This window comes from Dermacentor albipictus, chromosome 4 (assembly GCF_038994185.2).
Source record: "Dermacentor albipictus isolate Rhodes 1998 colony chromosome 4, USDA_Dalb.pri_finalv2, whole genome shotgun sequence".
In the NCBI taxonomy this organism is placed as follows: Eukaryota; Metazoa; Arthropoda; class Arachnida; order Ixodida; family Ixodidae; genus Dermacentor; species Dermacentor albipictus.
The window spans coordinates 19626250-19639548 of record NC_091824.1 but is presented as its reverse complement, the minus strand read 5'-3'; the positions used below and the strand labels follow the sequence as shown (position 1 = coordinate 19639548).

The window sequence follows — 13299 nt, the reverse complement described above, 5'->3', positions numbered from 1 at the left end:
GTTTGACTGTATTTCCTAGTAGAACCCTGGGAGTGTTACCCAGCACCACCACTCGGAGACCTTGGCGGCAGATGTGTAACATACTTTGTGCCTTGCTTCTCATGATGTGCTGACACACAGGGGCTGTGGTTGCAGCACAAAGTTAAAACAAAGTTTGGCCTGCATTTTTTTTTTCTCTGTGCTAGTTATCAACTTTTCTCAACAAATGAGTAGACACACTTCACCTGTATAAGCTAAATCAGTACTGCTCTCTCGTACCTGCCCATGTTATGAACATAAACGAGAAGAAAGGGGGTTAACCAAGGGGCACGATTTTTATTAGTCATAATCATATGAAGCCAACAAACACTGACACCAGGAACAACGTAGGGGAAATTACTTGTGCTTAATACATGAAATAAAGAAACAATAAATTAATGGAAATGAAAGTGGATGAAGAAACTACTTGCCACAGGTGGGGAACGATGCAAAGGTTGTGGGATCATTCCCCAACTACGGCAAGTAGTTTCATCCACTTTAATTTCCATTAATTTATCGTTTCTTTATTTCATGTATTAAGCACAAGTAATATCCCCTATGTTCTTCTCGGTGTCAGTGTTTGTCGGCTTCTGATGATTACATCTATGAACATAAATATTCATAAACATCCCATAAACACGAGACGGTGGAGAGTTTGTGTGTATGTGTGTAGGGGGGAGAGATAACATGCACATCTAGATGCAGCACACAAGCAGCAGCAAACTTGCAGCAGGAGATACTGGCAAGCAATACAACAATGTTTTTTGATCACAGTGACTTTTTCAGAGGCTTCCCGGTTGCCCACGTCACTTGCTTAAGAAACATTTCTAAAAAAATTGGCATGAAGCAAGTACTCTCTGGTTTGTGTGGCACAGCTACCATCACACTTTCTTTTTTGCACGCAGTTTGCTGCGATCTCGTGCCACCCCATCTTTCAAGAGCTTTTAAAGCATTTTCGTGTACAGAACTGTTTTTTTTTTGTTTTTTTTGTAGAACTTAATGCAATATTTGTAATATCGTAGAATGAGCTCTAATGCGCAAACATTGCGAAAACTTTGTAAAGTTTGCAGGTATGCATGTCTAGTGCTTTTCTAAACTATATTCCAACCCCTTGGCTCACATCCAAAAACAACCAGCATTGCTTACCAGGCCTGGTCGACGCCCAAACAGTTTGTACTTCTTTTGGGCCACCTCAAGCAGCCGCTTGGCATCGCTCTCCGCATCGGCATGTGATGATGACGATTCCGAGCAGGAGTCCAGCCATTCCTGCACACAGGAAGCCATAAACTGTTACCCGACAAGCACAAGAACAGCACCACATTCTCCCTTTTGGAATTATATACTATAAAGTACTTTTTGCAGTCCAGTACCACTGGCTACTCTCCCTCTTCTTTTATGTGCCAAATACAGTTGAGCCCCTCTGCAACGAACACTTCTACAACAAAATAACCTGTATAATGAAGGAATCATTTGGTCCCTGCTCTACTGTGAGCGGTGCAGTGCACAACCTTTACAATGAAGACAGCGAATGATTTCAGATGCCCCAGGCACTTTGTTATAAAGGCGTTCGACTCTGATTCTTTATGTTAAAAAATACATTTCTTTCAACTTCATGGTCAGAAATATGAGCAAGATATGAAAAAAAATATTGTTACTATTATTGTGGTTATTATTATATATCTTAAAACACATTTCATCAATTCATAAATGAAGATTACGTGCCTCAATGGTGACTAAACCCACTGTTTCAAATGAGCTGCAACTGGATGATACCTATCCTTTTCAGAATCTTCCACTAAATGATGGATAACAGGGGAAAAAAAAAAGATGCTAAAGACAAGAGCCCACTACACGACCATATACCAGTGTTGCCAGAAAGAACACAGACATCCATATTGTACAGCTTTTTTGATTGTACACTTCGTGTATAATAAATTAAGAGCCACTGTCACAGAATAGGTGTAATCAGAAGTGTCCAAAGCTTCATGCTACGGCAAAGGAGTGAGTTGGTGGTTGATTGGGGTTGGTGAAACATTGTTTGCACAAGGAGAAATCCTTTTTACTGTGTAAATCGTAGGAATGAAGCAAGAAAGTGACAGGAGAGAGCACACATAAATGACGCATGTTATCGGTTTCAAATGCGATTGTTTTGTTTATTGAACATGATGTATTGGCGTAATGTTGGCATATAAAACTGTAAATTCCGCACTTTAGCATGCTACAGAACAGAATTACTCAGCAAAGGTGGGATTCAGCAGAGGCTAGGCAGTTAGATGGGACAGGTGCTGCTAAGCCATGAAAGCAAAAACTTTTATTAGAATGTGCAGATGGGACAGGTACTGAACTTACAACAAAACTAAGTTAAGCGCTCATTCTACTGACTTTTTTGTCATTCACACGTGTTCCTTTGCTGGTTGTTCTCCTGTTTGTGAGATTGATAAGAGACTAATGAGCGAAAGCTTGTAAATATGCACAAGCTTCTCATGAGAAAACATTGCTGGACTCACATGGTCTTCAGAAAGTGAGGGCACCCGTTCAGACCCCATTGATGACACACCCGTGTCACTGCTGTTGTCCATGCGATCTTCTGCCACGGACAGCTGGACAGGGTAAGGTGCTGAAGCTGCTACGGGAGGAAAGGAGAGCACCAGTAAGTAAAAAATTAGGATAATAGGGTGCAACGGGGCATTCCCCAAATGGCTATTCTCTTCGGGATGATTAGTTGCACAACAAACTTACTTTTGCTTGGTGAAGCTAAACAAAACTTAGCATTATGATTCTTGAATATACAGTAGAACCCCGCTGTTACGTTCCTCACTGCTGCGTTTTCCCGCCTGCTACGTCGTTTTCGTCCGGTCCCAGCATAGCTTCCATAGGATCCAATGTATAAGGAACCCTGCTGTTACGTAGTAGCTATGAAAACGTTCCCGCATGATACCTCGCAACTTAGCACCCCGAACCCGCCTGGTCCAAAGTAGGCAACGCGCTCCAACCGCCATTTTGGCTTTTGACGAGTTTTGGCCTGGCTTGGCCGGGCTTGGTTATGGAACTGGCTGCAAGAAGCCGCACGGCAGTTCGAGAGGCCACCACTAAGTGGCCATTCGTGAAAAATGCTCTCACTATCATCACTGTGATTACGGTCACCACATGGTTGTTGGACGGGTCGACTCACGGAGGAAGGAAACTCGGGACGTCACTCTTTGTGAAGCTAAAGTGAAGCCGGAAGTTGGCGTTGCTCCGCTTATCGGGCCAGCTCTCCTCTCTTGTTTACATTTCTCGCGAAATCACGCCACGCGGCGCACAACCGGGCTGCTCGGACGCATGCTCCGCAGCAATACTAAACAATTGTTAGCATCTTAGCATGATTACGCCAAAGAGGGCAAAATTTCCCGCGAATATTCCTTCGTCCGTTGCCATTGCCGTGGCGCGGTGACGACGAGGAGCACGAGCCGCACAATGCCGGGGAGTTGCCAAATCCTAGCTTTGGAGAAGCTGTCGCGGCTCTGGACCTCCTCCGCCGGTACGTCGCACCTCACAGCGACCCTGACAGCAATGCGGCCTTCCAGGCTATTGAGAAACGTGTGGCGATTTCTAGCGAGCGAAAGAAACGGCAAGCCACCATTCTAGACTTTTTTAAGTCCTAAGCGCACTCTGTGGAAATAAATTGTCTATAGTTGAAGCTGCATTTTTTCATTCATTTTCGGAGCTTTCCTCACTGTTGTGTCTTCCCGGCTGTTACGTGTCCCCCCTCCCCCCCCCCCCCCGGTCTGGTGAAGAACGTATGAACGGGGTTTCACTGTAATGGGTGAGAATTTTTGCTTTTGCTAACTTCTCCTGTGGCAATGAATGTGTGAACACTAGTGAACATGAAAATAACATTTCCTAAAGCTCTTTAGAGGAAGCTCCAGCTCGGCCCCAACTACAGAGTAGCCTATTCAAATAGATGTATAACACAGAGATGGCTTTCTGAGATAACTCCTGGACCAATTTTAATTAATATATACGCATTTTAGAGAAAAAGTTAAATTCTAGAGACTTTGGGAGTGGAATTTTGATTTATGATGAATTTTTTTTTACAAACATTGCCGAACATTGGCTAGCTTGAAAGAAAAAAAAAACGCACGAAGTTTACAAATCTATAACTCTGCACCAAGAATAGATATCGCAGTTCTGTCACTGCATCCGAAAGAACATCCAAAGTGGACAAATCTAAAATATTAATTTCTTTCTTGAATGGATTTGTTACATTTACAAAGGTTATTCAAAAGTCACACTCACATGTTAGTGGTGTATTTGAGAGCCAAGTATAATACACCAAATTTGTCCGCTTTCGAGGTACTACTACACGTAATTTACATAATTGTGATATCGTATTACATTGCTGAGTTAGAGTTGTAAACTTCACAGTTTCATTTTCTGAATATCTGCGATTTTCAACAAGTGTTATTGTATGGCCTAAATCAAAAGTCCGCTTCCAACAGTCACAATATTCTAACTTTCTTTTAAATGCAACAAACCTCGGCAAATCTGGTGCAGTGGTTGCTGAGAAAAACTATTTCTCCTTTCCTCTGTATTTAGGTCGGAGCCCCCAAACTAAACCTTTCTTTTTTAAGACGAAATAAAATCTGGTCGGCCATACACGAGATGGACAGAAGAATTTCTTCAGCCAACTGGTAAATGTGGTAATGTGAAGCTAGACTGTCTTCTGGTAAATTAACCCCTTTGCCATGTAGTGGCAGACGCTCGTCATTAACTCCTTACACTCTGCTTGAACATTTTTACAAACACCTTCAAGTAAGTGAACCAAGGTGGCATTATAATGGCAGTACTGCAGCATTCCCAAGCTATCTACTTGAAAATCTGCTGTTTCAAGAATGCATTGTGTTGGAAATAGCAGTGTTACACATATTTATAGATGATATGCTAACACTGAATGGCTATCTGAACATGATTACCAGCAATTTCTTGTGTGTTGTGTTTTTTCGAAGACTGATCAGAATCCCTAAAGCTGATATAATTTAAGAGGCAACTTTCTTGTGTGTGTGACACAATATTAATGGCCGCCGAGACCAAGGTTCATTAAAGTTTGCAAACTCTGAAATGAGTTACTTTGAGGCCAATGTTCAAGCTGCAGAACTGCAACTGGCCGGTGGTCAAGGCATGTCCATCTATCTATGAGGAATCAAGAGTTATGCAGTCCCAAAATGTGCGGTAAATTACGTTGGTGTTCAATACACTTGTTGCGGCGCAACTATCACCTTCAGAGCCGGTGAAGAAGAAAATGGCTCACGTGCAGGGACCACGAAAAAAAGAACACACTAGCACGCTGGGACTTGGTGGCCACGGTATTGGCCGCTACAGAGATCCGGTGGCACCATGGCTAACCGGTCTCAAACTGTGGCTACGGCAACTACCTCTCAGCACCGCCTCCCACAAATAGGTGACCCAGATGACCGAGCACAGCCGGGCCAGCATCAATGCACCGACTCTACCAAGGCGAGAGTAACGTTGCCTCATGCTGTCCAGCAGATGTCGCATGGCTGTAGGGTGTCTGGGAATTCTACACCGACATGCCAGACATCTGGTTCATCCAGCTGCACAGCCACTTCCGTATCAACAAGGTTCCGGGATTTGGCTGCCATCTTTCGGCCCCGACTTCTACAAGGACTTGCGAGCAGCCATCCTTTGCTCACTACGGCACATCGAGCGCTCAGTCACAACAGCTGTCACCATTTGAACCGTCGTGTCATTCCTTGTCCTGTCGACCCACATCACCTGCATGCACCTGTGCCTATCATCAGCTCATGCCAGCCCCAGCACCAAACCTCTACTTGGTCCATGAGCCTCCCTCCCACCCATTTCAAAGGCAGCTGGGCGACGACTCCTTCAAACGAATTCCTGGGGTCAAACGCAAGTGCTTTCGGCGACACTACAGCCTGCTGCTTTCCCCCAATGGACTTTTCTGCAAGCTATCCGCTTTCCGTAAGGGGGCACCTCGCTCACCACAGATTTAGAGGTTCTCCCTCCTTGGCGATGCCACCAGCGACCACCGAAACAATGATACTATCCCAGTCAAAAAACACTCAAGTCCAGTTGGATTTTCGAATGAGACACAACCGGTCTGAATTGGATATCATAGGAGGGCCAAGTCCCAATTAGGCATCATGCAAAGTCCAGTTGGTTTAAATTGGGCATCATGGGAAGCTCAGTTGGTTCCAGTTGCACATCACTGGAGCTTGGCATGCTAAACGGTCCCAACTGGGCCCAATTCGAAGTCAGTCTTGAGTAATCTTGTGAAACAACTAAATAGTTGATAATAATAGCAGAATTATAATGTTAGTTTTCAAGCAAAAGATCTTTGTAGTTTGGTGTAATCAATGGAGAGAAGCATTTAGCTTTCTATCAAGTTAAAAGTCTTATGAAATTTTACAAATTTTTCATAAACGACTGGCACCACTTGGTCAATCAAATATTGCTTACATATATAGCACCTGACATCTATCTGTCGTATAGCAAAGTGGCAAACATTGGTTATGTCAGTGAAGAGAATTTCTGTGGTATGTTCATACATGAGTATGCTTTACGAAAGCAGTTTTGAGCATATTGGTGTCATGTCAAGGCGAGAGCCCATCTGGTTTTTTTCTTTTCTTTTCCTTTTAGTGGCAACGAGTTCAATTAATTCAGAGACAAACTAGGTTCAATTGTGTTCAAAAAACAAATTAGGCCAATTGGACCTGTTGGATTTTTCGAATGGGTGTCCCAAAACACAAATGGAAATATCCAATTAGTTCTAACTGGAACTTTCCGATTGGTTTGAGCAATTTTTTTACTGGGATCAACGTTCGAGATTTTTCCACAAGCAGCAGCAGGCAAGCCTTCCGATGTTATGTACTCGCACCTTTTGCAGATGCATGGCCTACCGAAGTTTTGCAGCAGCAGCTCTGCCATCTAGTTTCTTCAGCTTGAGAATCACTTCTATACTTTCTGACAACCAGTATGGCTTCAGAAAAAAACGATCGACAGAACTTGCTCTTTTACACCAGAAAGAATATATACTAAGGAACTTTGAACATAGGAACCTCGTCTTGGGAATTTTCTTAGATTATAGCAAAGCCTTTTATTGCATAAATCATAGCATCTTGTTTCAGAAGCTTGAATGTTATGGAATTAGAGGCGCAGCATTACTCTTAATTAAATCTTACCTATCGTACAAAAGACAGTATGTCCAGATAAACGAATATAAGTCAACTTTACGAACAGTTTTGTGCGGGGTACCCCAAGGGAGTATCTTAGGACCATTGCTTTTTAACCTGTACATTAATGATATCATCAGTGTGGATACTAATGTTCGTTTCATAATCTACGCCGATGATACTAGTTTGTTTTTATCTGACGATAGCAGTAGTAAGCTAAGGACAAATGCAAATGTGCTCCTGGAAAAAATACATATATGGTGCGATAAAAATCTTTTGTCTGTTAATACTGCAAAGTCAAAGGCAGTACTTTTTCGTCCCAAAAATAAAAAATGCGGTGATTTCGGTGAGTTATTTTATAACAGAGACCAGATTGAGTTACTAAGGTCATTCAAATCACTTGGCGTAACATTCACCGAAAACATGCTGTGGGACGACCACATAGACAATGTAGCACTAAAGGCATCTAGAGCCATAGGATTTATAACGCGTTCCAAAAATTATCTCCCACAAAAGGTAAAACTCTCTCTATATCATGCATTATTTCGCTCACATCTAAACTACTGCTCATTAGTATGGGGTACTGCTACACAAACCGGTCTGAAAAAACTAGGAACTCTTGAAAAACGGGCCCTCAAATTAGTTCATAACCTGCCAAGTAGACATTCAACAAAAAACTTATTTTTCAAGAACAAGATCATTAACGTTTTCAGCCTCTATGCTTACAGACTACAACGCACCTACAAACTAGAACAAAGAAGATGCATAAGTAATATATCTGACTTAGCCCCGATTGAATTATTTCATTGCACATATCCACGCCGGCATAAACCACACTGGGTATTACCAAAAGTAAGAACAAACTATGGGCGCCAAATGGTAGCATTTCAACTTCCATCCTTACTTAAATTAAATGATGAAAATATAGACTTAGGAAGCATTAGCTGCTCTAACCTTCGCAACTACTTTCTCCTTAATGCGTCCCTTTGATTGTCCAACATTTAGACATCTGTGAACGTTTTTGTGTCTGTGTTATAAGCGTATTTCTGGTTGCTGTTCTTTTGCTGTTTCGTAAGCATTTTTGTTCTCAGTTGCTGTACTTGTATTCCTTTTCAATCGGTTCATATTTTTTTCACACATGCACGTGATTGTGTATTTTGCATACTTTTTATACTAATGCTTTGTTTGACTTTGTATTTGCTGTCATGACAGAGGTGCCGTCGTATGCCACTGCTCACCTGTTGTACGGGTGGTGGGAACTTAGTCAAACGTCAATCGCTTTTATTCCCATCCCCTCCATTAATGTAATGGTGATGGAAATAAATCATCATATTATTATTATCATTATGTCAACAATGTGAGTGACCAACACTTGCACTGTCTCCACGCAAGTTGCAGGCAGCCAGACGGTCTCCTTTTGGAGTTCCGACTTCTACCGGGCCCAGGCATCTACAATCTACAAGAACCTGCGGCAGGTAGCGATTTCGCACTGCGGCATGACTGTGGCTGTGCCTCGCTCACAACCTATGCTGCCGGTGCTGCCTGGTACATTATTCTCGGATTGTGTGAGCCCGACACTACCAAAGACAACAGCATCTACTTTCCGTAGCCCCTCTGGCGAAAGCCCTGGCAAATTACGCAATAAATGAGCAACGGGCGGACTAACCACGCCATTCGAGACCAAGTTGCTGGTTGTCACAATGCGCTGCTCTGCGCAACCGTACCCGCACCTGAAATGGTGATGCAACATGATCAGTAAAGGAAACAAGGCACGGCGACCCTCGCAGTTCTCCGCCACTGCCACCACGGCACATCGTTTGACAACACCGTCTTCAATGTTGTTCCCCTCACCGACGACAAAGACCTCGAGACGCTAAATCCTTGAAAGAACCAAATAAAGTTTTTTTCTCTCTCTCTCTCTCCCCTCAATGGCCTGAACTCTTGGTATACGCCAGGCACGAGGAAATATGCCTCAACTCTGCTTGCTGAGTTACACTGCACCGGGCACGCAGACATCGACAATGCAAGAAAATGTCCTCAACGCACAAGACAATGCGCCATGTGTCAAGACACCCTCAGCCACGACCATCAGAGAGCTGTTTGTGCCCTTCGCCACAACACAGACTTTACGTGGAGTTCTAACGGACACTATGAATTGCCACTCATGCATATAGGCTTGCAGTCTCTCTTATTTCTATATGTGTGCCTTTTGCACACAGTTCAATTGTGCTTTGCACTAAGAGGGGGTGCCCTGTAGTGGCACAACTATCGCCTCCAGCACAGGTGAAGAAGAAGACGGCTCACACGAAGGAAGTGTGAAAAAAGTACACGCTTGCGCAATGGACCCGAGCTACCATGGTATCGGCTGCTCCAGGGATCCCGCGGCACCATGGCTGGCTGGCCTAAATAAACCGTGGCTACGCCAGCTACTCCTTTGCACTGTGTCCCACACATTTTTTTTTTTTCTAAAGCCCTTCTTGCTCAGGCATTTTCACAGTTGGAAATCTTAGGAAATGGGCAAGAGATGCGAGTTGGTGCATGCATGGAGCTCTTTTCCTTCTGCAAGCTATCTCTCTTACCCAGTTCCCAAAATCCGCCCCAAGTCATTGTCCGTCCAAGAAAACTATGCTTAGACCTCGTTCAGAATCCTTGCAAATTTTATGTAATTCTGTTTCTGGGCAGCTTACTGACAAGAGTAACATATGAGCACTTATGCAATAAATTTGGATGGAGGTATATAAAAATGTATCTGTTTAACCTGATCTTTCTTTAAAATCACCGTTTTGTCAGCAAAGCAGTTTTGGAACTTTTTGGTAACTGGACTTCACCTTGTTGCTGCAACAACACTTTGCACTTCATTGTGAACTTTGTGCCGCTAGGTTCTCATCGTGCGTCACTCCGACAAGCTTGCTTCGATCGTTAGAGCAGCAACTATTTTGGCACCCACGTTCCCTCTCATCGGGTTTCCAGTTTAGATAGAGAGAGAGAGAGGGCGGCTAGAGCACGACATCTGCCCTCTTTCGAGTGGCGGCTTCGCGCGGCGAAAGCCCGCAGCTGGCCTGACAAGCCTGCCGGCTCTTATCGGATAAAGGAAGTGCGAGCGTAATCCACGACGCCATCACCGTCCGGTCGCGAGTCACGTCGGCAGCGCGGGCGACGGATCGCCGATAAGGCCTCGCCACTTCTTTCCTCCTCCCGTGCGGACCAGCCGGCCCTTGCGCGAGCGATAAAGAGGCCCCGCCGACGCATCGCGGTCCAACGCGCCGAGAACAGCGCGCGCGCGGCCGACGGCAGGATGCCGAGCCGGCCTCGTCGTAGCAAAACCGAGCTCCGATCGCGTGGCTGTCGGGTGCTTCAGCGCCAAATGCGAACGAGGCAGCTACGCAAAGCTGACACCGCCCGTACCGCTCCTTTTGGAACACCGCTCGCGAATCTTTTCCTCGCTCTTTCGTACACGCCAGGTCCTTCAAGCTGCACCGGTGTCGAGGAGGATCTTCCCTCCACAGCATTTTCCCGTTTTAATTGCGCTTTTGGGCTGTCACCGAATGCCACATTCGGGGACAGCGTGACAGCCTGCTATCGCTTTCGAAGGCGGCCTGCTAAGACGAAAATTCCGGTAGCGGTTGCTACGACAGCTGGGCAGCTGTCGACACGCTGCTTCGGGAGCGCGGTGTCACCTAAGGGCTGGTCTACATGGGGGACCACCAAAGGGTTTTCTCCTGGTCGGCACAGCACCTCTGTTTACAAATGCATGCTCGAAAGGCAAAGCGCAAGCAGTCCGGGAAGACGCACGTAGGCTGGCATGCGGATGTGCACGTGGTTACGAGTACCATGGGCCGCGGTCGCGTGACGCCGATCCCGAGTAAACAGGGCGAGGTGGCTAAACGGCACAAAAAGACGGCAGCATCCCGCGCTGTTATGCTTCAATGCAAGCGTGCGCTTATCGGCGGTCCAAAGGAAACGCCGATAAGGAACGGAAAGCGGGAGCGCTCAGGTCCTAGCCCGGCGACACGGTGCCCTCGGAAGGGAGCACGGACGTGGCCGCGCCTACAGAGTAGCTCGCAGCTTCCGATATGAACAGGCCTGGACAGAGGTGGCCGCTCCGCCTGCAAAGCGGCCTGAAGAGATCGTTGCTTGAAAGTACCTGAATATGCCTGTTCCGCCCGTGGAGACCACTAACGCCACTCGCTTAGAACCACGCGCTTCCGGAAGCGAAAGCCAACCGCTCTCCGGTTGCGAACAAATCGTACACCAATTGTGGTACCAGAGCTCTTCTCCCCCAGAGTTTAACATTTCTCACCGCAGAATTTCGGGCCATCATATCTAATACTCCTACGTCGCGATGGTGTTTCACGTAACTTGTGCCAAGGATATAAACAAAGTGGTTAGCCACAGCTGAATGGAATCAACGGCACATGGTTTGCTCTCAGGTGGCCCTCCTTGGAGTGTTTTACTTTTACAATCTGCTTGATTAGTTCATAAACATGAATGAACATAAACATAAATTTTTAATATTCACTTTAGGGCCAAGTGCGTTGCATTGTAAACAACCGATCCATTTTTTTTTTTGAGGCAATGCACATGCTGCGTGGCCATTTTTTTCGGCGTTTCAAGGGCCCCTCACCAGGTCTGGTCATTTTGAGCTGACAAGCGCAAAGCGTACAATGCGCGATAACGATCCTGTCTGCAAAGTAATGCATCGCTACGCGCCGTGGAAAGATCTGAAATTTCAAACCGAACGCCGTTTTCCCTTCTCATCGCGGCCGCCGCGCTCCAAGCCGGAGGATGACGTACAGGTGCTAGGGCGCCTACGTGCACGTGTTCGCACTGTGACATTGCTCGTGGTGACACGCGACTTCGAGAATCATTCAAGCCAACATCTGTTCTTTGTGTAATATGTTGCTAGAATAGACAAATTAAAGCTTAGATAAATAATACAACACACAAAACAAATGTCTGCATGTTTTCGTTTTTCTTCGCACCGCAGCAAGAGAGATTTACTTCCGTTTCGTCTGCTTGTTCGTAAGTCGTCCAGTCGCACGCGCAGACACCGAAACTATGCCATTTTCTACCGTGTTCCTGCGCGGAATCGTGCTGTGTAATCCGCTTGTGTCTGCCTCAGTGTTCGTGTAGCACAGACTTATACCGCTAGTCAGGTGTCATCGGGCACAGAGCGCAAAATCGTGTGCTGCGCAAAACGAAACAATCACAACAGCTCGCGCGCGACGCCGTCAGCGGAAGTACGCCGCGCCAAAGAAAAGCGAACAGAAAGAAAAAAAATGAAGGCGGGGCCCGTGACGTAGGCGTCACGCGATCCTCGAGGTCCGGTATGAGAGAAAGCGCCGAAGGATATTCACTTGCGGAGGCTAGACAGGGCAAGTGGAGAGAGCGTCTACATTTGCGGTGAAGTTCGCCTCCTGAAATCGTGGGTTCGCGATACTGAAATATTTTTGCGGCAGGACGCTCCCTAGAGTACAACTTCCAGCGTATACTCAAAATTTGCCACGGGGTCTGGTGAGGGGCCCGAAAGTCCGCGAAATATGAAATAAAACCACGTGACTGCGCTCGTGCGCTATCGCATTGCGGCGCTCTCAACCGTGCGCCAAGCCTATCGCTTATCAGGGGCGACGGCGATCCCTTTCTGTGGGCCACCACCAACGATGCTGACGCACCGCGAAGCCCACAGAGCCGCTCACTTCGCCACGGTCCGCGCGCACGAAGCGCGGTTGAGAGCGCTGCAATGCGAGCGCAGTCACGTGGCTTTAGTTCATATTTCGCGAGCTTTAAACACCGAAAAACACCACGCAGCATGAACGTTGCCACAAAAAATTGGATCGTTTCTGAACCCCCTCTACAACGCAACTGAACACACTTGGACCTAAGGCGAATAATGAAAATCTTGAATAATGCATATTTGCTAATTAACTAATTAAGCAGAATATTAAATACTTTAAGGAGCGCCATATAACGGCAAACACTAAGCCGTTGGTTTCATTCAGCTGCAGCTAACCACTTTTTAAAAAATCCTTGGCCCAAGTTACGAGAAATACACTGTATATAAGGTACGAATGAAATGAGTGCATGACCT

General features: G+C 45.8%; 1 protein-coding gene across 3 annotated transcripts in view; it reads right to left on the bottom strand.

The window, feature by feature from the left end:
• The window catches only part of cnc (NFE2 like bZIP transcription factor cap-n-collar), a 181657-nt gene that overhangs the window by 17131 nt on the left and 151227 nt on the right, over window positions 1–13299 (bottom strand). For 2 of the 3 annotated variants that reach the window (XM_065448127.2, XM_065448125.2), the window contains 2 exons: window positions 2526–2644; window positions 1165–1284 (listed from right to left, as the gene is read on the bottom strand). In XM_065448127.2, coding sequence (XP_065304199.2) covers window positions 1165–1284; window positions 2526–2644 — 239 coding nt within the window. The remainder of the gene's footprint in view (window positions 1–1164; window positions 1285–2525; window positions 2645–13299) is intronic. The other variant, XM_065448126.2, reaches the window with a different exon arrangement.